The sequence below is a fragment of the Lacerta agilis genome, chromosome 15 (genome assembly GCF_009819535.1).
Source record: "Lacerta agilis isolate rLacAgi1 chromosome 15, rLacAgi1.pri, whole genome shotgun sequence".
Classification (NCBI taxonomy): domain Eukaryota; kingdom Metazoa; phylum Chordata; class Lepidosauria; order Squamata; family Lacertidae; genus Lacerta; species Lacerta agilis.
The window spans coordinates 13275979-13297908 of record NC_046326.1 but is presented as its reverse complement, the minus strand read 5'-3'; the positions used below and the strand labels follow the sequence as shown (position 1 = coordinate 13297908).

The 21930-nt window shown below is 45.7% G+C and overlaps 1 protein-coding gene across 2 annotated transcripts in view; it reads left to right on the top strand.

The window, feature by feature from the left end:
* KIRREL3 (kirre like nephrin family adhesion molecule 3) overlaps positions 1-21930 on the top strand; it is a 761063-nt gene that overhangs the window by 670763 nt on the left and 68370 nt on the right. For both annotated transcript variants that reach the window (XM_033171779.1, XM_033171780.1), the window contains 2 exons: positions 18983-19131; positions 20402-20529. In XM_033171779.1, the coding sequence (XP_033027670.1) occupies positions 18983-19131; positions 20402-20529 (277 nt within the window). The remainder of the gene's footprint in view (positions 1-18982; positions 19132-20401; positions 20530-21930) is intronic.

Here is a 21930-nt window from a genome sequence, read left to right as displayed (position 1 = left end):
GGTCAATCGAGAGCGGGGACGACGCGTCTGGGACCCACGAGACCACGGTCCACGGGACGCTCTTCCCGTGGCTTTAAGGGGCCCGCGGCGCAGGCACGGTAGCCCCTAAAGCCCGTCGGAGAACCGGAGCTCTGCAGCCCCCGTCCGCCATTGACCGGCACCTAACCGAAGTCATTGTTTCATTGTCACCATCCAGACTTCCCTCAGAGTGGCAGGATTTGGAACAACTACCTCATACGGTCTTCCTACTAGATTGGCATTCCGTTGTGGGATATAATCCACTGGGAGCAGTCAAGGTGGGCATGACCTTTCCACACCTGGTAAAAAGCCAAGTCATGCTGCTACCTCTTCCCTTTTTTTCCACCTTCCTGTTCGTCCTGCCTGCTTCCTGCATCACCTGGACTGGACTGCTGGCTGCCACAGCAGTTCCCCAGGTTATCTCCCATATGGGGTAAACCTGTTTGTACATGTTTGTCACTTTAAGACTAAAGCCTGCCTTCAGGGATCACACTCTGCTGTGCCTGGTTGTGGGTAAAACTGCTTTTTGTTACTTATGAATAAGACTGTAGCGTCTTTATTCTTTTAGGAGGGATTCAAAAGGGGTCTTACCAGGAATATTAGAACATATCTCAAGCTGGACAAGCCAGATTGAATAGCTTATTGTCTTAAGAAACTCACACGAGTTTGCAACCAGCTTTCTGCTGCGTAAGAAGGGGAATGCACTCTACTAAGTGAAGAAACATGCTAGCACAAGATAGGAAGGATATTAATAAACAATATATCCTCTCCTGCCACCCTCAGCGTTACCACACGTCTCTCTCACTGTCCTGCCTTTCCCCATCTTGTCCTGGCACAACTGCCCAGATGTTAAGAATGGCCTCAGATGATGATCTATGAGTCTGGGCAGTTGTGCCAGAGCCAGTGTTGTTATTTATTATTATTACTTATTGAATTAATATGCCCATGCCTTCTTATTCCAGTTAACAGTCTAGGATCGTGCAGGTGCAGGTGCAGCTAGAGGATCACAACTGCCGGCAGCTACACCCAGGGCCACAGAACTAGATTCCAACCTTTTTATAGTGTGTTATGTGGAATACTATAAACTCACTCAAGATCTTGTATGAAATTGTTTCATCCTCTTAGAAAGCCCCCTAAACCAGTATCTGTCATTATGCCTTGCAGTACTGAATTTCTGTGAGTTAATTGGCCAAGCAAAGGCTGTGGCTTAACTAGTCCGCTTGTTATTCTGCTTGCTCGAGAATGCTCCTTCACTTTGAAATAGCAAGATAAAATTTTGTATAAACATTTAGGAAGCAATTTTGCATCTCTTGCTTAAATACCAGTTCCCCAATTTCCTACCTCATTTTCAGGGTGTAAAGTTGTGAGGGATGGTCATTTGGTGATTGCAGAGAGAGCTGTGAAGAGAGTGAAGTGGTCAACAATTCCCCCACTTGGCTATCAAAATCACGGTGTGATCATGGACCAGTCATTACCTCCCAGCCCAACCTACCTCACAGGGTTGTTGTTGGGAATAAATGAGGAGAGGTAGAATCATGTATGCCACCTCAAACTCCTTGGAGAAAAGGTGGAATATAAATGCAATCAAAAGATAGATAGATGATAGATAGATAGAGAGGGAGGGAGGGAGGGAGGGGAGAGAGAGAGAGAGAGAGAGAGAGAGAGAGAGGAGAGAGAGAGAGAGAGAGGAGATTGGCTTTATGACAGTGTAAGGGTAATCTGCCATCACTCTAAGGCGGTCTTTCCCAGCCTGGTACATCCCAGATACTTTGGACTACTATGTCTATCAGCCATGATGAGAGTTGTAATCCAACAATATCTGGAAGGGCACAGGTTGGGGAAGGCTGCTTTAAGGATACCTAGGGGACACACAAGACTGGAAGAGACTGCCAGCCACTGGGTATCTCTAGATCACTATTATTATTAGTTAGTATTAGTTAGTAGTAGTAGTAGTACTGCCCTATACCCCATAGATCTCTCCATCATAGGAACATAGGAAACTGCACAATGCCAAATCAGAGTTTTGGTTAGCTCAGTATAGTCTACATGACTGGCAGCATCACTCCCGGGTTTCAGGCAGGAGTCTCTCTCATCCCTACCTGGAGACCAGGATTGAACATGACATTTTCTGCATGCAGAGCAAGCACTCTACCACTAATATATTAGCTTGGATGTGTTGGTGGCAGTGGTCCTAATGAAGAACTGCAGTTTGCTTGGACATAGTGTGTGAGTTATAGTTGTGAGTTTTGGACACAGGTTAGGAACACTGGAAGCTATCATGGGTTCATCTAGCTCAGTATTGTCTAAACTGACTGACTGTGTCGCTTCAGGCAGGGGTCTCTCCCAGCCCTACCTGGAGGCAGCAGGAACTGAACCTGGGACCAGACCATATATTCTGCCACTGAACTACAGCCCTTCCCTTCATTGCCTTTGAACAAGTAGTGGGGGGCAGCTAAGGGAGCAGCTTTGGTAAACTTTTCACCCTCCCCTTCCAGTGCTCCCCAATTTTTGAATCAAAAAGATAAATTCTGCCTTGAAGGCTGATATATCAGCACGAAGGTCAGTAATGTGAATGTCCAGGACATCATTCGACCTTCCAAGTCTGATCCTCAGCTTGAACTCTTCATTAAAAAAGGGGGGGGGTTGAAGGAGAAAAATGCAACATACATTGTAATGTGATATCTAGCAAGGCTTCACAAATAGTTTGCTTTGCTAGCTATGTGGCTTTTAAGCCACTTTCCAAATGAAGGCATTGCATAACTTCGTAGAATTCATAGAATTGTAGAGTTGGAAGGGACCACGAGGATAGTCTAGTCCAACCCCCTACAGTGCAGGGATATTTCACCCAACATGGGGCTCAATTCCTAAACCCTGAGATTAAGAGCCTCATGCTCTTCTGACAGAACTATCCCTTGGTAATTTTAATGGACAGAAAGGAGCAATGGGGGAGACAAATGTTTGTCCTGCAGCTGATTTATATAAGGGTTCTGATTCATTTAAGAGAACTGTACAATCTGTGTGGAGCACAGCCGTGCAGCTTCCACACCTGAAATATTGCTTTGTTTAAGGAGAAAAGGGGGGAAAGTAGCAACAGCCGCAGGGGCAGCAGGCAGGGGAGGAATGACACTAGGATTACAGGGTAAGTCATCTCAAGAACTGCTGCAAGAGGGAAATTTATATAGTCCAGAAACAGCCCTGGGCAACGCCATCGCAATCTATAAATACCTGCAAGGCAACAATATAAATGAAAGTAAGGAATTGCCCATGATCTCTGAAAATCATAGGACAGAGTAATGGCCTCGAGCCAAGGAGAGAGATAATGAAGCTGGCTGGATAGTAGAAAGAGCAACATAGGGACTCCCAAGGGATGTGACAGAGGAAATGTCACAATAAAGGTTTAGGAACCAGAAAAGGGGGTGTCAGTGTAGGCATGTCTATCATGGAGAGACTTTGGTTGCATTAGGTGGGGGGTGGTAGGTCTATGGTGCCATTAGCCATGAAGTGAAGGACCATAGTTCAGTGTCAGAACACCTGCTTTGCGTACAGAAGGTCCCAGTTTCAATCCCCAACAGGCAGATTTGGGAAAGACTAATTGTCTGCAAACTTGTGGACAACACTGAACTGGATGGGCCAAGGGTCCAACTCAGCATAATACCGTTTTTTGAAGAAATAGAGAGAGAGGTTGTTTCTTCAGCCTTTAATTTTGCTGTTATTTCAAATGTATTTATTTTATTACACAGAGCAATACTTCTTATCTCTAGGTGCTGCACATCATTTTCTTCTCTTTGTAGCTTCTCCTCAGCCCTCCTCAAGAGTCATTGCAGTAGAGTGGGTAGAGCGTTGTGTTGGGGAGACCCAGGTTCAAGTCTCCATCCAGCCATGAATCTCACTGGATGTCTCTTAGCCTAAACCACACTGGGTCCTTCGGAAATAAAAATGTGTGGGAGAACAATGTATCCCGCTTTTTGTTCCCTGGAGGAAAGGTGGGTTGTGGGTTGGTAAACACCACACACAAAATAATTTGTAGACAATCATGTACAGCAAGATTGTTTTTCTGTGGTGTTGTAGCAGTGTGCAATCAGAAAACACGAGGGAGGGAAAGCACAGATGAGCAGGGAGTGTGTCCAGCTGGTGCATGAACATCACTTTAGTTTGATCAGAAAGAGTCAGGCTTTTGCATGCACTCAGTTTGGGCAATTGCAAAAGGCTAAAGGGTGCTGGTAGGGCACCCACAAGGAAATGAACAAGGGCATTCACATTTTCAAGTATCCCTATTTGAAAAGTAAAAAAAAAAGAAGAAGAAGAACAATGGAGGATTTCTACTGCATTGGTTCCACTTTTCTGACCACATCAGACCATTTGGAACCCCAAACTCTGGGGAAAAAGTTGGAAGAGGAGAATGTTGGAAGCATTGTGTCCCCTCAAGACTTGTGGGAGATAAAGTCCCATGTTTCACCCACAGAAAGGCAAGCTTTACTACTCATCATAGGAGCAGGTACAGTGGTCCCTTCAGCTCCCTTTCTTACCTTGCTTGCTCTCCAGGATTTCTCTGCCCCATCAAGCTTTGAGCTACTGGCCCACTTTCTCCCCCTACAAGGAGATCTTCCTTGAGGTTCTTTCCCCAGAATCAAATTATTTTCCCCTCTACTGTCTCCTCCCTTGAATGAGCCACACTCTCCCCTCTTAAAGGCTTTGGACCACAGACTCCAGCCCTGTCCACCCTTCCTCTTGCTTCCTCCATCTCTGTTCCTCTCCAACCCCACCGGGACCATTTCTGCTCTGACTACTCCTCTGGCATTGGCATTGGTTGGTCCACCCTGGTTCTCAGACTCATCCATATTTTGACACACATTTGAGAACTACATGGACTCCAGCTTGGCCTGTTTGCAAGGCATGTACTGATCTCTTGTGGTTTTGACTAGTAGATGAGAAACTCCCATTCTCCCAGGTGGTCTTTTTGAACACTGTTAACAGGAATGGCTGCATTCCTTGCAGTCATTTGCGTCTTCCTTGAATTATCCCTTACAGAGCTGTCAGTATAACTAACTTCTCGGCTGTCGGATGCAAACTCTTCCTTGCTCTAATTACTGGTTCATCATTGTCCATAAAGGAGAACATCTGCTGGCAGCTCCCACAGCAGCTGCCTTCTTAAGGCTTTGCTTCCTCTCCAGAGTGTTCCTTTGGAGCTGCGGGTTGGGAGGGGGAAGGCTGCTCTGTATTCTCAGATATGTCTTCATTGAATCTTGCTGTGTTCAGGTACAAAGCCTGCCATGGGTTTAATTCATATAGTCATCCGGCATGGAGGAAATAAATATGTTATGTTTCCTTGGTGATGAGAGATGTTGGGTGGCCTAGGGTGTGGTTGATTGTCTTTGGTTGACTGCATGGGATTTGTTTGTGCATGTGTCATATTGAATCATATGCTGTCAGTGGGTTCGTGTTGTTGTCTTGTTGGGCTGTGTATGGAAGCAATGGCAAACCTAGACAGCATCTTAAAAAGCAGAGACATCACCTTGCCGACAAAGGTCCGTATAGTTAAAGCTATGGTTTTCGCAGTAGTATATATGGAAGTGAGAACTGGACCATAAAGAAGACTGATCGCTAAAGAATTGATGCTTTTGAATTATGGTGCTGGAGGAGACTCTTGAGAGTCCCATGGACCTGCAGAAGATCAAACCTATCCATTCTCAAAGAAATCAGCCCTGAGTGCTCACTAGAAGGACAGATCCTGAAGTTGAGGCTCTAGTACTTTGGCCACCTCATGAGAGAGAAGACTCCCTAGAAAAGACCCTGATGTTGGGAAAAATGGAGGGCACAAAGAGAAGGGGCGACAAAGGATGAGATGGTTGGACAGTGTTCTCGAAGTGACTAGCATGAGTTTGGCCAAACTGCGGAGGCAGTGGAGGATAGGGTGCCTGGCATGCTCTGGTCCATGGGGTCCCGAAGAGTCGAACATGACTGAACGACTGAACAACAACATGTGATGAGGGGGCCATACTGGAGTGAAGGCATCCTCTTCTAGTTCTCCCCGTGTCAGTTTCAGTCTGTTGGTTAGCATTTCTAGAAGAAAAATCGAAAATTCTTTCTAGTAGCACCTTAGAGACCACTAGTTTGTTCCTGGTATGAGCTTTCGTGTGCATGCACACTTCTTCAGATGCACACGAAAGCTCATACCAGGAACAAACTCAGTTGGTCTCTAAGGTGCTACTAGAAGAATTTTCGATTTTGTTTTGACTAGGCAGACCAACACGCTACCCACCTGTAACCATTTCTAGAAGGGCTGTTCTAGGGGGATATTTTTGATCCTTACATTTAGGTGTCCATTGTCAATCTTGAGCAGGCTAGACAAGTGGATTACCAGCACGCTTCATCAAAATGCACAGTTCCTTATCATCACATAACATTGGCACCTGTAGGCCCCGTCACATTTCACCCTTGCAAAGTAAGGGCTTTGCATCGGATCAAAAGCTAGCTGAACGACCACATGTTCTTTCCCACGCAGACTGTAGCAGCCCTATTCGCTGATTGTGCTCCACACCCAGGAAGAGAAAAGACACGGGGAGGCTAGTTATTGTGCCCCGTAAAAGACTCGCTTTTAACTTAATCACCCAAAATGGGGCTTTCTGCACAATTAGGTGCTCAGTCCCTGAAGCTTCTGTAATCATGCTGATAGGAACTAATTAACTTTGGCTTTTCATTTCATGGATTTGAGCTTCTCATTACTCTTCCCATTTGTGGGTTTAAGGCAGGTGAAGAGCAGCAGGAGAGGCATTTTGCAAATGCCCTAGAAGAGACAAACAGAGAACAGGTGTTTGTTTTCTGTTTTAATTTAACCTGGGAAAACTCAACTGGGAGGTAAAGACTGAGAAATGAGGGAGAGTTGCATGACCACTGGATTTTAAGCATCCACCCAGATCCATTTAAGAGAACAATTGTGAATGGGGGGGGGGCATTTCAGCCTGAGGCCACATTTTTTCTGGTGACATTCCAAGAGCCACATACTGGTGGTCAGCAGGGCCAGAGGCAAAAGTGGGAAGAACAGGTAGATACCTTTGAGCTAGTTTCCATACAAACTCAGACACACTACTCTGTCCTCGGTCTAGGTGAGCAAGAGGTGCTATCAGAGCTCAGGGCACATTCCAGCCATGCATAAACCCCAAGCAGGGCTGGTGAGGGATGTGGCTGGGGATTGAAAGCCTGGAGGGCCACATTTCTTTCTTTCTTTCTTTCTTTCTTTTCTTTTCTTTCTTTCTTTCTTTCTTTCTTTCTTTCTTTCTTTCTTCTTTCTTTCTTCCTCTTTCTTTCTTTCTCTCTCTCTCTCTCTCTCTCTCTCTCTTTCTCTCTCTCTCTCTCCCCCTTCCTGGTTTACTTATTTTTAATTGAGTGGGTTGTTTGATGATGCTGTTGCCGTTGTTTAAGAAACCTTGGCAATGGTCTCACCTCTCATGGAGGTGGGGAATGCGTAGTATTCCAAACTTAGGTAGACACTCCGGTTTACAGCAAGGATGAGGAGTAGAGCTGTCAACCTTCCTTTTTTTGCATTAGGAAACAGCCATAGCTGTCAACTTTCCTCTTTTTTTGCAATGGGAAACGGTGCTGGAATAAGGGAATTTTCCACAAAAAAGGGGGAAAGTTGACAGCTATGACGAGGAGAGCGGCACTCAAAGCACAAAAGAGTGCTTCTCTCATGAGCTTGTTGAATGCAAGGCCAAAAATAAAAGCAAAGTCACTGGATTAATTATTAAAGGAAGAAGCAGGGGGAGGGGGGAGGCGGAGAGGGAGCTGATTTACTTCTATGCACACCCCAATCACCCAGCAGGGGGGAGAAGCTGAAATGGCTAGTCAGCATCTGTTGGAGGCGTGAAGATAAATGAGTGAAGAAAGGAGATAAATGCATACAAATTGAGCTCACATCTGTACCGTTAATATATCTCTTTTGAAAAGCTCGTGTCATCAGTTGGAGTGCAGAGCCCTGCTGTTCTAACCCACCCCCCAGCCCCCCACCCTTCAGATTTGGACTTTTAACCACAGGCTCGGCAGCAGTCCGGATCTGGCGGCTCTCACTTCCCTTCCCTGTTGGCAGCTCAGGTCTTCCGCAAGCCCTTTTCACATAGTCAGAGACACAGGCTGAAGCTGTGCAGGTGGAGAACCAGGATCACACCCCGCTGTCCCTGCTCCTGACCTGCAGTGAGGGCTGATCCATTGGGACAAGTTAGGCACTGTCCCACCAACTTCAGTTTACTCTCTGTCAGCCCCCACCACCCAGCCTCTTTGCACACAACCAGAGGATACCACTGCTTACCAGCTTCCTTTAGTGTTGCCTTGGTAGAACTGAGCAGAGAGGAGGATGCGGACCAAACTAGGATTAGGTGGCTATTGATGTCAATGATTCTGTATCTTCCTCTGGGCCCCAACCACCATTGCTAATCTGCATGCATTCTTGGGCTCTGTGTGCACTGAACAATGGCTATGTTCTACCTCTATCTCTTTTTTTTCTCATATCCAAAAATGCAAGAAGGGCTTTTACACTTGCCAGAAGCTCGGCTCTTCCCTCGCCGGTCTTGGAAGGATCCTTTTAAAAAGTCCCATGTGTCCAGAGACTTTGCGCCTGCCCATTGGGGGATATAGGAAGCTCCGCACACATATTTTTCAGATGTCCCTTTTACAATGAGGCACATAGAGATACCATTGACCCCCTGCTGGTGAGGCTTGCTGACCTCCTGGAAAAGCAAAAATTTGATCTTCTCCTGTTAGGCAAAGATCACAAGACGACCTGGATGGTCGCCAGATTCTGCGCACAGATCTGTAGGCGCAGACCAATCCCCCGATTCAAACTAGTTTGTTAAGAAAATTCCCAAACTCGGATCCATGGGCGACTCTGGGTCATTTCTCTTTGGAAGTTTATCTTAAAGTTTTTATGTGTTTATACACCTATTGCATTTTTATTATTATTATTATTATTACTTCTACTGTCAGAGGCAGTATACTTTGCATGTCAGTTGCTGGGAATCAAAAGGTGGAAGTGTGCTGTTGCAGTCGGCTTCTGCTTGCAGGCTTCCCATCAGCATCAGGTGTGTGAATTCAAACTGCTGACCTTCCAATCGGCAAGCCCAAGAGGCTCAGTGGTCTATAGACCACAGTGCCACCCATGCTTTGTAAACGTCATGGTGCTCTGTTGCGCCAGAAGCGGTTTAGTCATGCTTGCCACATGACCCAGAAAGCTGTCTGTGGACAAACACTGGCTCCCTCGGCCTGAAAGCAAGATGAACGCTGCACCCCATAGTCACCTTTGACTGGACTTAACCATCCAGGAGTCCTTTAGCTTTACATTGCCTATTTTGTTACCCCTCTGCATGCATCCATTTGTCTATGCCCTGTCAAAAAGGCTTACAATCCCAGGACACAGAAGACACCACAATAATGCCTCACACGTGTATGAAAATGTTATGCACTTGCCTGAAATACCAAGGGCAGAGCTCCATTGGAAATGGCAGCCTCCAAATGCCAACATGAAATGCTCTTTCCTCGGTGTTCTGCAAAACTACATCCATGGCTACCCAGAACACTTTGGTTCCTACCTTCAGTCACTGCTATTTTGTACATATTATGTGCTGTATCTCCTGCCTGCATAAATCATATATGGTGGCACAGAAGCCATCAATCCTGCAGACAGTGCACAGAGAGGGCAGCGCCTCTCCATGATGCCCTGTTAATCTGCAGCAGTGGATGATAGCGCACAGCAATTTTGCTCCACATCCTGGGCAGGCTACCAGCATTCTATATTCATTGCCGCCATTGCATAAATTTCCTGCAGCCATTGAGCAGTTGCCCCTTGTCAGATCTCTTGTCAGACAAGGGAACAGTTACCCTGGCCCAAACCCTAGAATTTTTTCCCAAGAAACTCAGCACAGAGACTGCTAAATTAGACAGTTGCTGCTCTTCCAAGAGAAGAGAAGAGAAGAGAAGAGAAGAGAAGAGAAGAGAAGAGAAGAGAAGAGAAGGAACATGTTCATCACCAGCCCTGCTTTGCACCCCAGCAGTTCTTGCCTAGCTGGAATGTGTCCTTGAACTCTGGCAAGGTCCCTTGTTTGCCTGGATGGCAGATGCAGAGTGGCATGCAGCCAGCCCCTCCATCATATCTTCTGTTAGACAGGGTTGCAGTGTTGCCATGTTGCATGGCTTCTGCAGGACTGCGAAAGCCCTTGCCTTGCTAGCAGATTCAACTCTGCTTCCCCAGCAATGGCGGCGGAGTTTCCTTTCATTCTTTTGCTGCGTTGCCACCCCTGCTCTCCTGCTCCGTTTCGGGGTGAGGCATTCATTCTATTTAAAAAGATGCAAACACAAAGGAAAGTTACAAACAAACGAATAAATAAGCTGTCGGCATTTGAAACTGACCCCTTTCCGCTCACAGGTTAATATTATTATTCCTATTTATAGCGCTCACATTTGTAGTGCTTAGGGCTTCGTAATGTCACCTCAAAGTGAAGCTGCATTCCGCTGATTTTTATCTGGAACAAATGACATCAAACTAGAGACTAAAAGGGAAGCGTACTTTAAAAGCTAATTGATGGAAATTTATTTCAGAGTTAGTACTCAAACAACTGGGGCGGGTTGTGTGTGGAGTGTGTTGAGAACTGCTGCTAGTTCTTTCCTTTCCCTTCTTTTCCTCCCCCCCCCTCCTCTCCTCTCCTCTCCCCACCACCTGCAGCTCACTTCGTTCAGTAGACTCACCCAACATTGAGCCACTAGGCTTAGGTTGGTGGCCCTCCCAGCTTGGTGCCCAAGATAAATGCCAAGCTCGGCAAACCCTAAAACCGGCCCCACACCCAGAGGCGGAGCTATGCATCTGGGGCAGGGCTAGCCACCTGCGGGGGCAAGGCTAGTGTCCCAGGGGGTGCCGCCCGTGGCAAGCATCCCAGGGGGGCAGGGCAGCGATGTCATCCCCCCTCAGGGATGACACCCGGGGTGGGCCGCACCCACCACCCACCCCTTCCTCCGCCAGTGCCCACACCCTGATTCTAACATGGAATCCACACTTCATGTGATAATTATGTATAGTACTGTTACACTCTTGTCTTCACCCATGTAAAAGATGAATGACAGGTGTGTATGTACTTAACTACCTCTGTACAATTTTTATTTACTTATTTGTATACCGCTTATATGCCCAAATGGCTTCTAAGCTAGGGTTGCCATATTTCAAAAAGTGAAAATCCTGCCAGAAATGTCTGGCAAAGGTTTTTATTTTCCCCAAAATTGTTGAGCTATTTCTGAGGGAAATTGGCAAAAATGACACTGCCGACAAGGACAATAACAACACCATCAGGGCATTGAAATATACTTAACTGGAATATATAATAAAACAAGCTGGTTGTACAAAAGAAAAGAAAGAAAGAAAGAAAGAAAGAAAGAAAGAAAGAAAGAAAGAAAGAAAGAAAGAAAGAAAGAAAGAAAGAAAGAAAGAAAAGAAAAGAAGCATGACAATCAAACAGTTGGGGTTTTTTTTTAACCAGTTGAAACAATACAATCAGAAGTTGAGCCCAGGTGCCTTTCTTGGACCACTCACGTGTTTTAAGAACAACCATGTATCATTCACCCTTACTGTGTTTGCTGCAAATAACATCAGTATGCCATAATTGATATATCAAGTGTCATAGGACCCAACTCCTAGGGGCCGTGATTAGCATTCCCATTCAAAAAGTGTGTGTGTGCACTGTGATTGATTATGTGGGGCGGGGCTTACCTGGGCCCCCACAATATTTTACTCAAGTTGGCACCCCTATAAAGTGTGAAACTAGTGCAGTTCCTTCCACCACCAGTTGGGACTTCTCCATGGTGGCCCCCTGGTTATGGAGTGCCTTCCCCCTGAAAGTAAAAGGTAAAGGGACCCCTGACCATTAGGTCTAGCCGTGAACGACTATGGGGTTGCGGCACTCATCTCACTTTACTGGCCGAGGGAGCCGGCATACAGCTCCTGGGTCATGTGGCCAACATGACTAAGCCGCTTCTGGCGAACCAGAGCAGTGCACGGAAATGCCATTTACCTTCCCGCCAGAGCGGTACCTAATTATCTACTTATACTTTGACGTGCTTTCGAACTGCTAGGTTGGCAGGAGCAGGGACCGAGCAACGGGAGCTCACCCCGTTGCAGGAATTCGAACTGCCGACCTTCTGATCGGCAAGCCCTAGGCTCTGTGGTTTAACCCACCCCCCTAAAAGTATGATGTTTCAACTCCAGGTTAAAACCTCCCTGTTTCCCTGGGCATTTATGAGATGTTAGCCCACTGCTCTAATCAGTGCGTTTGGAAGTTAAATTTTATATAAATTTTATATTTTTAACTGCTATTACTTTGTTAGGATGTTTGTTTTTATTGTTGTTGTTATTTTAAAAAAAATTAAGTGGTTTTGTAAATCTGCTCTGGGATCAATCGATGAATGTCCTTAATAAATAAACATTGCTTTTAGCAACAGTAAGTCGGTTTAATATGCTCCAGTTCCATTGCTCAAAGCTTAGCTACACTGGTGGGTTTGCAGGGTGCAAAGAGTCAGGAAAGGAGGTGCCTCTCCCCTCCCTCTTCATGTGGTAACATCTTTATGCAATAGGAAGAAACTATTTGTGATATACTATCTTGCCTTGTGCTAGATATTTGCATTTCTGATTATGACCCACAGATAGCAGTGATACTGTGTGTGTGTGTGTGTGTGTGTGTGTGTGTGTGTGTGTGTGTGTGTGTTTCAGTGCTCCATCAGTGCTGCCTCTTAATGCATGCTGCTTTGGGTATCAGGCATAATTGAACCATGTCCTCTTCCATAAGACAAAAGTTACTGAGTGATGAGTGGGTTGAATTTCAGCCAGCAGATACTTACGAAGTTAGATTGGCAGTTGATTTTATATGACTGATAGTTTATTTTGTACTGAATTTAAAATCTTACAACACCCATATTGTCGAAATGAATTATTCATTAATGTATTGTACATTAATCTGGTGTTGTAATGATGTATTGATAATGTGGTGTTCCTCTTGTGCTGTGAGCTACTTTAGGCACATTATGTAGAAAAATGGCATCCATATTATTATTATTATTATTATTATTATTATTATTATTATTAGGGATTTCAGATGCTACCATGTTTTTTCCGGTTTCCGCCACACGCCCACATGCCCCCACCCCAGATAATCTTAATCTAATCTCTCGTACACTGTCAGTTCCTCCATCTATCCATCTCTGACATCCCCAGTGTGGCAGGATGCCAGATGGTGCCCCATTAGGTCACATTTGCTTATTGTTTGGTAAACAGCAGTTTAATTTAAGTGCTGAGTTGACAGCTTGTCCTCAAAAGACAATTTTCACATTGCAATGTTTCAAATGCCAGCTTGGCTTTCTAGTATAATGTTATTTCAACTGCCTTAAAGGGATAAAGTTCCCTTTGATTAAAAAAAGGAGGAGGGGGGAGCCCAGGGGAACTGAACTGTGTGTTTTGATGTTGACAGACCTGAGTGCATGAACTGGCAAACCTTGGACTGGATTTTCCTAGGCGCTTTGGGGCTGGCTACGGGTCTTCTTGCTTTTATGAGCCTGGAAGCTCAGCCTGTCCAATAATCATCATGACTGGCAGAATTCTCCCCTGTTTGTTCTACGCTTAGCAGTGATTTAGAGGATGTGTGTGTCAGTATCAGCCAGGTTTGTAACCAGGAGCTGCTGGAATCCATTGTACGGGTGTTGTGAGCATTTAAGCACCAGGTGCTCATATTAGTGAAAGCCCTTGATAGAATGTTTGAGGGCAGGATCCAGGTAAGCATGACTAGGCTCATTTCTACCCTGCAGTTTGTCCCTGTTGCAAGCATCATGATTAAGTGAGCACTGCTTTCTGCTATAAATGTGCATATTCACTTGCTGAATCTCTATTCTGGCCTCTGGCCCTTTATTTGTGATTCATATAAAACATAGCCTGGCTTCAGCGGTCTATACTCTGGTAGCCTCCAGGTTAGACTACTGCGGTGATCCATGTGACGGTCACCTCACATGGCTTGATTACAGTAATCGCTCTACACAGGGCTGTCCTTGAAGCTGACCCAGAAACTCCAGTGGGTGCAGAATGCCACGGCGAGGCTCCTTACAGGGTCCTCGCAGCGGGACCACATTCACCCAGTGCTTTTCCAGCTGCACTGGCTCCCGGTGGAGTACAGGGTCAGGTTTAAGATGCTGGATTTGACCTTTAAAGCCCTTTTTGGCCTAGGACCCTCATACCTATGGGACCGCCACTCCTGGTATGCCCTGCGGAGGACCTTAAGGTCCATAAATAGCAACACTCTATAGGTCCCAGACCCTAAGGAAGTCAGATTAGCGTCAACCAGGGCCAGGGCCTTTTCAACACTGGTGGAACGCTCTGTCTCATGAGACCAGGGCCCTGCGGAATCTGATTTCTTTCCGCAGGGCCTGTGAGACATAGTTGTTCCACCTGGCCTTTGGCCTGGAATCAGCCTGGTCCCCTCCCCCTCTTTCCTTTTCCTTCTCTGATGGAGCCCCTATTTGGGGACTTCCCTGGCTTTTTTCTGGCCCATGTAGGACCAGCCTGGATAGTTGGCCTTGGTGAAGTTTTGATGTTTTCTCACCCCAAACAGTTTTTGATCTGGGCTTCCACTGAAATGAGGCTGCATTTTAAGTTGTATTTTAATCCTGTTTTTAAGTCGTATTTTAATCAATTGTTTTTATACCTGGTCTTAGCCGCCCTGAGCCCAGTCTTCGCCAGGGAGGGTGGGGTATAAATAAATGTTGTTGTTGTTGTTGTTGTTGTTGTTGTTGTTGTTGTTGTTGTTGTTGTTGTGCTGTATATGGGGCTACCTTTGGAGGCAGTTCAGAAATGGCAGCTAGTGCAGAAGGCAGCAGCTACATAGATTGTTCACAGGAACAAGAAGGCGTGAACAGGTGGCACAATTCATGAAGTGCACTCCTGGTGCTTTTCTTTTCCTATACGGCCCCAGCTGCAGCTGTGAAGGAAGGTCCTTGAATTCAAGCCCCAGATGCAAAGATTGCTGCAGAAAACAGGGTTTGTTCAGTGCCAAATGCACACCCAATCGTGGGCAGGTGTTGGCTCCATTCAGGAGCTCCTGAGTTGAACCCATCCCAGCAGGACTTTCCATTTGGCACCAAATTTAAAAGGCACTGACTTGCAGTAGAACAACCACGGGTGCATTCTAAGACTCTAGATTGTTTCTCTGCAGCCTGTCATATGACAACAGGTGTGGGGAAGGGAGGCGTGCCTGGAGGAAAATGGCCTCCTGGGTGAAATTAAGAACCAACAGGAGTCTTAATTTGGCCCCTTGGTCAGAGTTTCCCCATTGCTGACATAGAGAGACATGCTACCCCATGTCTTAACTTTGGCATTGAGGACCCATCTGCACTGTACTTTTAAAGCAGCGTTGTATCACTTGAAACAGTCATGGCTTCCCCCAAAGGAACCTGGGAACTGTAGTTTATTAAGGGTGCTGAGAGTTGTTAGGAGATTCTTATTCTCCTCACAGAGCTACCATTCAAAGAGTTCTCTGGGAAGGGGAATAAAGGTTTTCTAACCATTCTCAGCACCCTTAACAAACTACAGTTCCCAGGATTCTTTGGGGGAAGCCATGTCTGTTTCAAGTAGCATGATACGGCTTTAAATGCATGGTGCAGTTGCAGCCTAAGGCACATTCCTGCTAGGAAGGTGAGTGGGTGTCCTTTCCTGCTGACTTGTGGTGAGAGTTACAATTGTCACCTTGGTGTCTGTCTGACTTCTTTTGTACAAATTTCTTGCTGTGATAACATATGTCCACAAGTTGGTTCCAGAAAATGAAACATCTGTGCACATGGAGAGAAGTGAACATGTGTATGTTGTGCCTATTTTGTTCTCCAAGGACCCAAGCAAGGTTTTTCTATTTGGGGTCAATTTCACAATTGTAGGTCTGTTCTATCCTTTCTTTTGTGGATTTTATAAAAATGCACAACCAACCAACCCCCCCCCCCAAAAAAAACATTTAAATTGTTCACACTTTCCCCCAAAGCACACAGTTTATACAAAATGCAATTGCCGTGTAAAATATCCATTTGGGGACACATTTTTAACTGGGGTTGTTTTGCAAAATCAGAAAGGACGCACAATCCAATAGGTAACTGCTCTCTGGCCCCCGCATAAGCCTGGGACCAACAAATTAGGTTGCTCTGTTTTACAATGTGGACCGAATGAATTTCTCCTCTTTTCCACATCTCCCACAGCCTTTGCACACTGAGATCTTTTTATCATGAAAGGCTGAGGATTGGGTCTTTCGCTCTCTGTATGTAAATCACATGTGCTACCCCTGAGCTGAGGTCTCACCCAGTTTATTTTAGGAACTGATCTTTTTAAATGTGAAAACCCTGCAATTCCGCCCCCTTCCCCATGCACACATTTTTTGGATAACAAATAACAGTTGGTGGCTTTCTGCTACATTGCCAGAAACAACAGGTTATATAAGTAGGTCAAGAAAGAGTCAATTATAAGAGAACTTGTTCAGTTAGCAGAGATGGATGAACATCCTAGGATGACTTAGTTGGAATCTGCATTACAGATGGTCTCAACCCCAGGAGATAGTTTAGCAAAATCTTCTACCGCTGATATATTCCAATTCCACATTGTCTGCAGATTCAGCCATCTGTAGCTGAGAAAAAGGTGTTTGTCGTGGTAAAATATCCCCAGCAGAAGAATCTGAGTGATGTTGACCACATGTGATCAGAACGCAAGTGGTTTATAATAGCACATATGTCCAAGGGTTGCACTGGACTCTTGCAAGACATACTTCTTTTTTTAAAGGTCTGCTCCATTAAGTTTAGTTCATTAATTTACATTATCTGTAGGCCAACCCTTATTTAAAAAAAAAAAAAAACAATATAAGAGCAATCGTTACATGTTACACGCATCACCTGGCCTACAGCACAAGCAATTGCAATTTCTTTCAGCAACTTATTTCTTTGTTTCTTGGTCCTTTTTCAGTTTTGGTTTGTTTTGCTGCTGCTTCTCAATGTGTAGGGTGGTTTCCATGCTCACATGGGGTTATCCCATTTCATTCTCAGAACAACCCGATAATGTGAGTTAAGCAGCAAGGGAAATGAGTGTCCCAAGGATACCCAGTGAGTTTAATGACTGAATGGGGATTGGGACCCAAGTCTGACTGTTGCAAGCCCAACACTTTGACCCAGTGCACCACACTGGCTCACGAGCCCAGGGGAAGGGAACTCTAGGCCGGGGACCAACAAGTTTCTTTGTCTGCCTCTCTTTGTCTGACTTGGTCTCTCCAGGTCATGCCCCTCCCCCACAGACCACACCCTTATTGACCCCGCTTTGCACTCCAACCATTTTTGCCTAGCTAGAAAGTGCCGTTGAATTCTTGCAATGCCTCCTGCTTGTCTGGATGGAGATGGCGGGGAGGGGGAGAGTAGCCTACTAAACAAAGGCACCATTTGTTGCTCTACCCATTTTCCTCTGGTCCTGCCCACCACTGTCATGTGGCCCTCAGAATGTTGCCCTTAAGGAAATGTGGCTGGAAAAGGCTCGGCACCCCTGCACTGTCTATCCCTATCCAGACATTCTCCCTCAGGTGTGTTGGGAGAGGAAGGACACACTTGTTGACCTCTGTCCCCTCCATTGCATTCCTGATGATCCAATCTTTTAGAGGCTGGCTGCACCATTTAGAATACTACACCAATCAGGGCTCTAAGTCACCTGAGAAGCCTCTACATGCAGTGCTGGCTCCCTGCTTCAGCCATTCAGCCCCAATGCATGGAGGCTGGTGGGACTGGGTTGCCAGGTGTAAGAGCAGCAAGCACCCCACACACCAGGCATAGGCAAACTCGACCCTCTAGATGTTTTGGGACTACAATTCCCATCACCCCTGACCACTGGTCCTGTTAGCTAGGGATCATAGTCCCCAAACATCTGGAGGGCCGAGTTTGCCTATGCCTGCCCCCCACTCTCCCCCATGATGGGAGAACATGAGAGGGACCTCTTGGATGGGGCTACAATTGTGAGGAGTAGGAGGCAATCCCTAGATTATTTTTCATAGAGGGCCAATAAAGGTGCTCTTTATTGGAGAGCCAGTGTGGTGTAGTGGTTAAGAGCAGTAGACTCATAATCTGGTGAACCGCGTTCGCGTCTCCGCTCCTCCACATGCAGCTGCTGGGTGACCTTGGGCTAGTCACACATCTTTGAAGTCTCTCAGCCCCACTCAACTCACAGAGTGTTTGTTGTGGGGGAGGAAGAGAAAGGAGAATGTTAGCCTTCGGGTAGTGATAAAATGGGATATCAAATCCAAACTCTTCTTCTTCTTTGAGGGCTACTCATAATGCCACTGCCATAAAGGCTGCTTCACATGTTGAGTTTCCATGGCATGGTCAGTGAGTGCATAGTGCATCTGCTTTGTGAAAGCTAAGCAAGTCAAGGTCTGGATGAAAGGCTGTCATAGATTCCTAAATCTGCCATTTGGAAAAAGATGAGAGGTGGAGTGTGAATGTACTAAGTAAAGTAAAATAAAGGGCAAGCAATTTGCACGCAGTGTCTCACCATGCTGAACCAGCAGTTCTGTGTTGACATGGTTTTAAACAAATCTGTGATTGATTGATTGATTGATTGATTGATTGATTGATTGACTGGCTGATCCAGCACTTTTTATCCATCTCTCCGTAAGCCACCAGAAATGAACAGCATTTGGTGGCATGGAGAAACTTGCTGGAGGAGCTTCTGCACAATGGTGTTTCACACAGAGTGCAACATCACAACCTGTGCTTGTGTATCAGGCCTGGGGAGTAGCCTGAATCAGACTTTTATCCCTGTGTCCTTAACTTGGTTTTGCTTTGACATCTTCTTCCCTGTATGGTCCTTGTACAGTGAAACCTGTTTTACGTGGCAATGCCTTTATAACACAGTCCTGCTCTTCTCCTTGTTGTCTTTCTGCAGGTGGGCCAAAAAGGGACACATTATAAAGGAAGCATCGGGGGACTCTTACGAGACCATTGTTGACCATACCTATTTTTTTGAACCAATCTCTTGCGAGGTGACCAATGCTTTAGGCAGCACAAACATCAGCAGGACAGTCGATGTCTATTGTAAGTACAGCCCAGCTGCTGAACCATCAGGAGTTTATGTGATAGGGCTAATCCTTCGTAATTTGAGAGTTGCCTTGTGGATGATAACGGTGCAGTTTCTAAAGGGAATGAGATGGACAATTGATTCATCAGTGATGAAAAAGGAAGCCTGAGAAAGGACCTAAATAATAATGGTCCAGCTGTTGTTTTGGTTAACCTTCACCTAGAAAACCAGGCACACATCAGCTTTCTGTGCTAAAGGTGGAAAAGTTTTGTACTGCACAGTGGCAAGTCACCATGAAGTGTTCTGAATGGGACAGATGCAACCCTCTACATCAGGGGTGGGGACTCTTTTTGGCTCAATGCACCAGATCCTCATCTGTCCACACCCCTGCAGTCTAGCTTCGATGGGTGGATGGGACAACCCACCTGTCAATCATCTGACATCAGGTTGTCCTGCCTACCTGTCAAAGTCCTAGGCACTGCACATCCCAAGCTCACAACAGCTGACTGGTTGCCTAGTGCTTGGCAAGGCCTTTGGGGTCGGCCCTATGCTTGTCAGTGCTGAGCAAGGGACTGCAAAGCTTCTTCCCCAAGAGGAAGCCAATCTAGCCTCATCTCTACTTTCCGCACACCTGCATGACATGCTGTAAGGTGTGGAGCAGGTGAGCAGGGGAAACGACCTTGCTGAGCCAAATGGGGTCCACAGGCCAGATGTTTTCCATCCCTGCCCTCTGCTCTGATCCATTTTTGTCTGCTATGCCTACTCAGTACCCAGTGTGTCAAGCCAGGGTGCACAGAACTAATGCAGCACTGGAGAGGCAGGCAGAAGTGTAGCTTGGCAGTGCCTTCCTTCTTAGTACCACAGACCATGCCCAGCATGTACCACCTGCCCATGTGGCAGGTTGGCTGCTCCAAGCTAGACTGCCATGGCCATTCAGGCCAACAGCCTGAGACTCTTTCGTAACTCCTAGCGACCCACAGTTCCGGAACTATGAAAGTGATGCCTTAGTCACCCTGTCTGAATGATTTTCTGTTTTTGTAAAGTTCATGTGTTCATATGTTCAAAGCTCCTTTGGATGAGATGGAATAAATGTTCAAGCCTCCATTTCTTCCTCCAGCCAAGAATCTAAAGCCACAACAAGGGAGAGATCTAATTCATGCATTATTTCTCTCCTTAGGTGATTGCATGGTCCCTTATCACCTTTTCCTTACCTTACCTCTATGAAGAGTAGTTTCATTGCTGTCCTATTCTGCAGATACCTATTCTGTGACCTATCTCTTGTTATAGTTGGACCACGCATGATGACGGAACCACAGTCCCTCCTTGTTGACCTTGGATCGGACGCTGTATTTAACTGTGCTTGGATCGGAAACCCGTCACTGACCATCGTCTGGATGAAGCGGGGCTCAGGCGTGGTAAGGATAATAATAATAATAATAATAATAATAATAATAATAATAATAATAAATAATTGTATTTATACCCCGCCCATCTGGCCAGGTTTAAGGATACTTAAAATCAGCTCAAAATCTGAGGGGAAGTTTGAGAGCTGAGTGTTGAGTGCCCTCCAGACTGGTGTTTTGTATTGTGTTGTTTTGTTTTTGCAATTATATTCTGCAACATGTTCTTGACACAATGTGGTGAAGGATTTATATTGGGTCATCCACACATCAGTCTGCTTTACTTTTTATTATAATTTTTTGCAATACTTCCCCAGTACCACCACATGTGCACTATATTTAAATCAGTATCACACCAATTTATTATTATTATTATTATTATTATTATTATTATTATTGAATTTTGTATACCGCCCTATACCCGGCGGTCTCAGGGCAGTTCACATAAATTTAAAGAGTCTTGGCTCTCCCCAAGTATCCTGGGAACTGTACTTTGCTAAGGGAGATGAGAGTTGTAAAGGGACCCCATTCCCCTCACAGTGCTACAATTCTGAGTGGTTTAATAATGAATCCCTCTTTACAGGGAACTCTGGGAATTGTAGATCTGGGAGGGTAATAGGGGTCTCCTAACAACTCCCAGTACCCTTAATAAACTACACTTCCCAGGACTGCTGTCTGGAAAGGCTATGGCACAGCAAAAGTGGGCTGGAAAAGCCCCCCATAACATTTGTGGTAGGAAAGGTTACAGGATTTCAGCAGGAAGTTACAGGATATGCACTGACAGGAAACGGAGCCATATAACCACCCTGAAACTAGTGGAGGTGCAAAAAGCATTGAAAGCAAGATCAAGTTTGACCACCCCAATAGCATCAAGAGTGCAAATCATCGTAAATGTAAATATCGTAAATATAAGGACTCTGCTGAGTCAGACCATCGGTCCATCTAGCTCAGTACTGACTACAATGGTTGGCAGTTACTGTCGAGGGTTTCAGGAAGGCATCTCTTCCAGTCTTACCTGGAAATGTCAGAGATTGAACCTGGGACCTTCTGTATGAAAAGCTGGTGTTCTGCCACTGAGGCACAGCCTCTCCTCAAATACTGGTTCTCATAGGCACAAATGGTGGCTTCAACTCACATTACATCATTCTCTTTCTGCATTTATTGCCTAGAGTATTGTGGCAGGTAGATGCTCTGTGCATTGTAGATATCAGGCTCTTCTCACAAAGTGTAGCAGCTATGAACATGAATCATAATTTAAATCTGAGCTCATCCCTAAGACTGGATTAGCCTTTGATAATCTCCTGCCTCATCGCCAGCCCTTCCCCCACCTGCCCATCTACAAGGCAGGGATAAGAATAATGGCATACTCTTCACTGTAGTTGTAATGAACACCGAGGTAATGCATTGTTCCAAAGA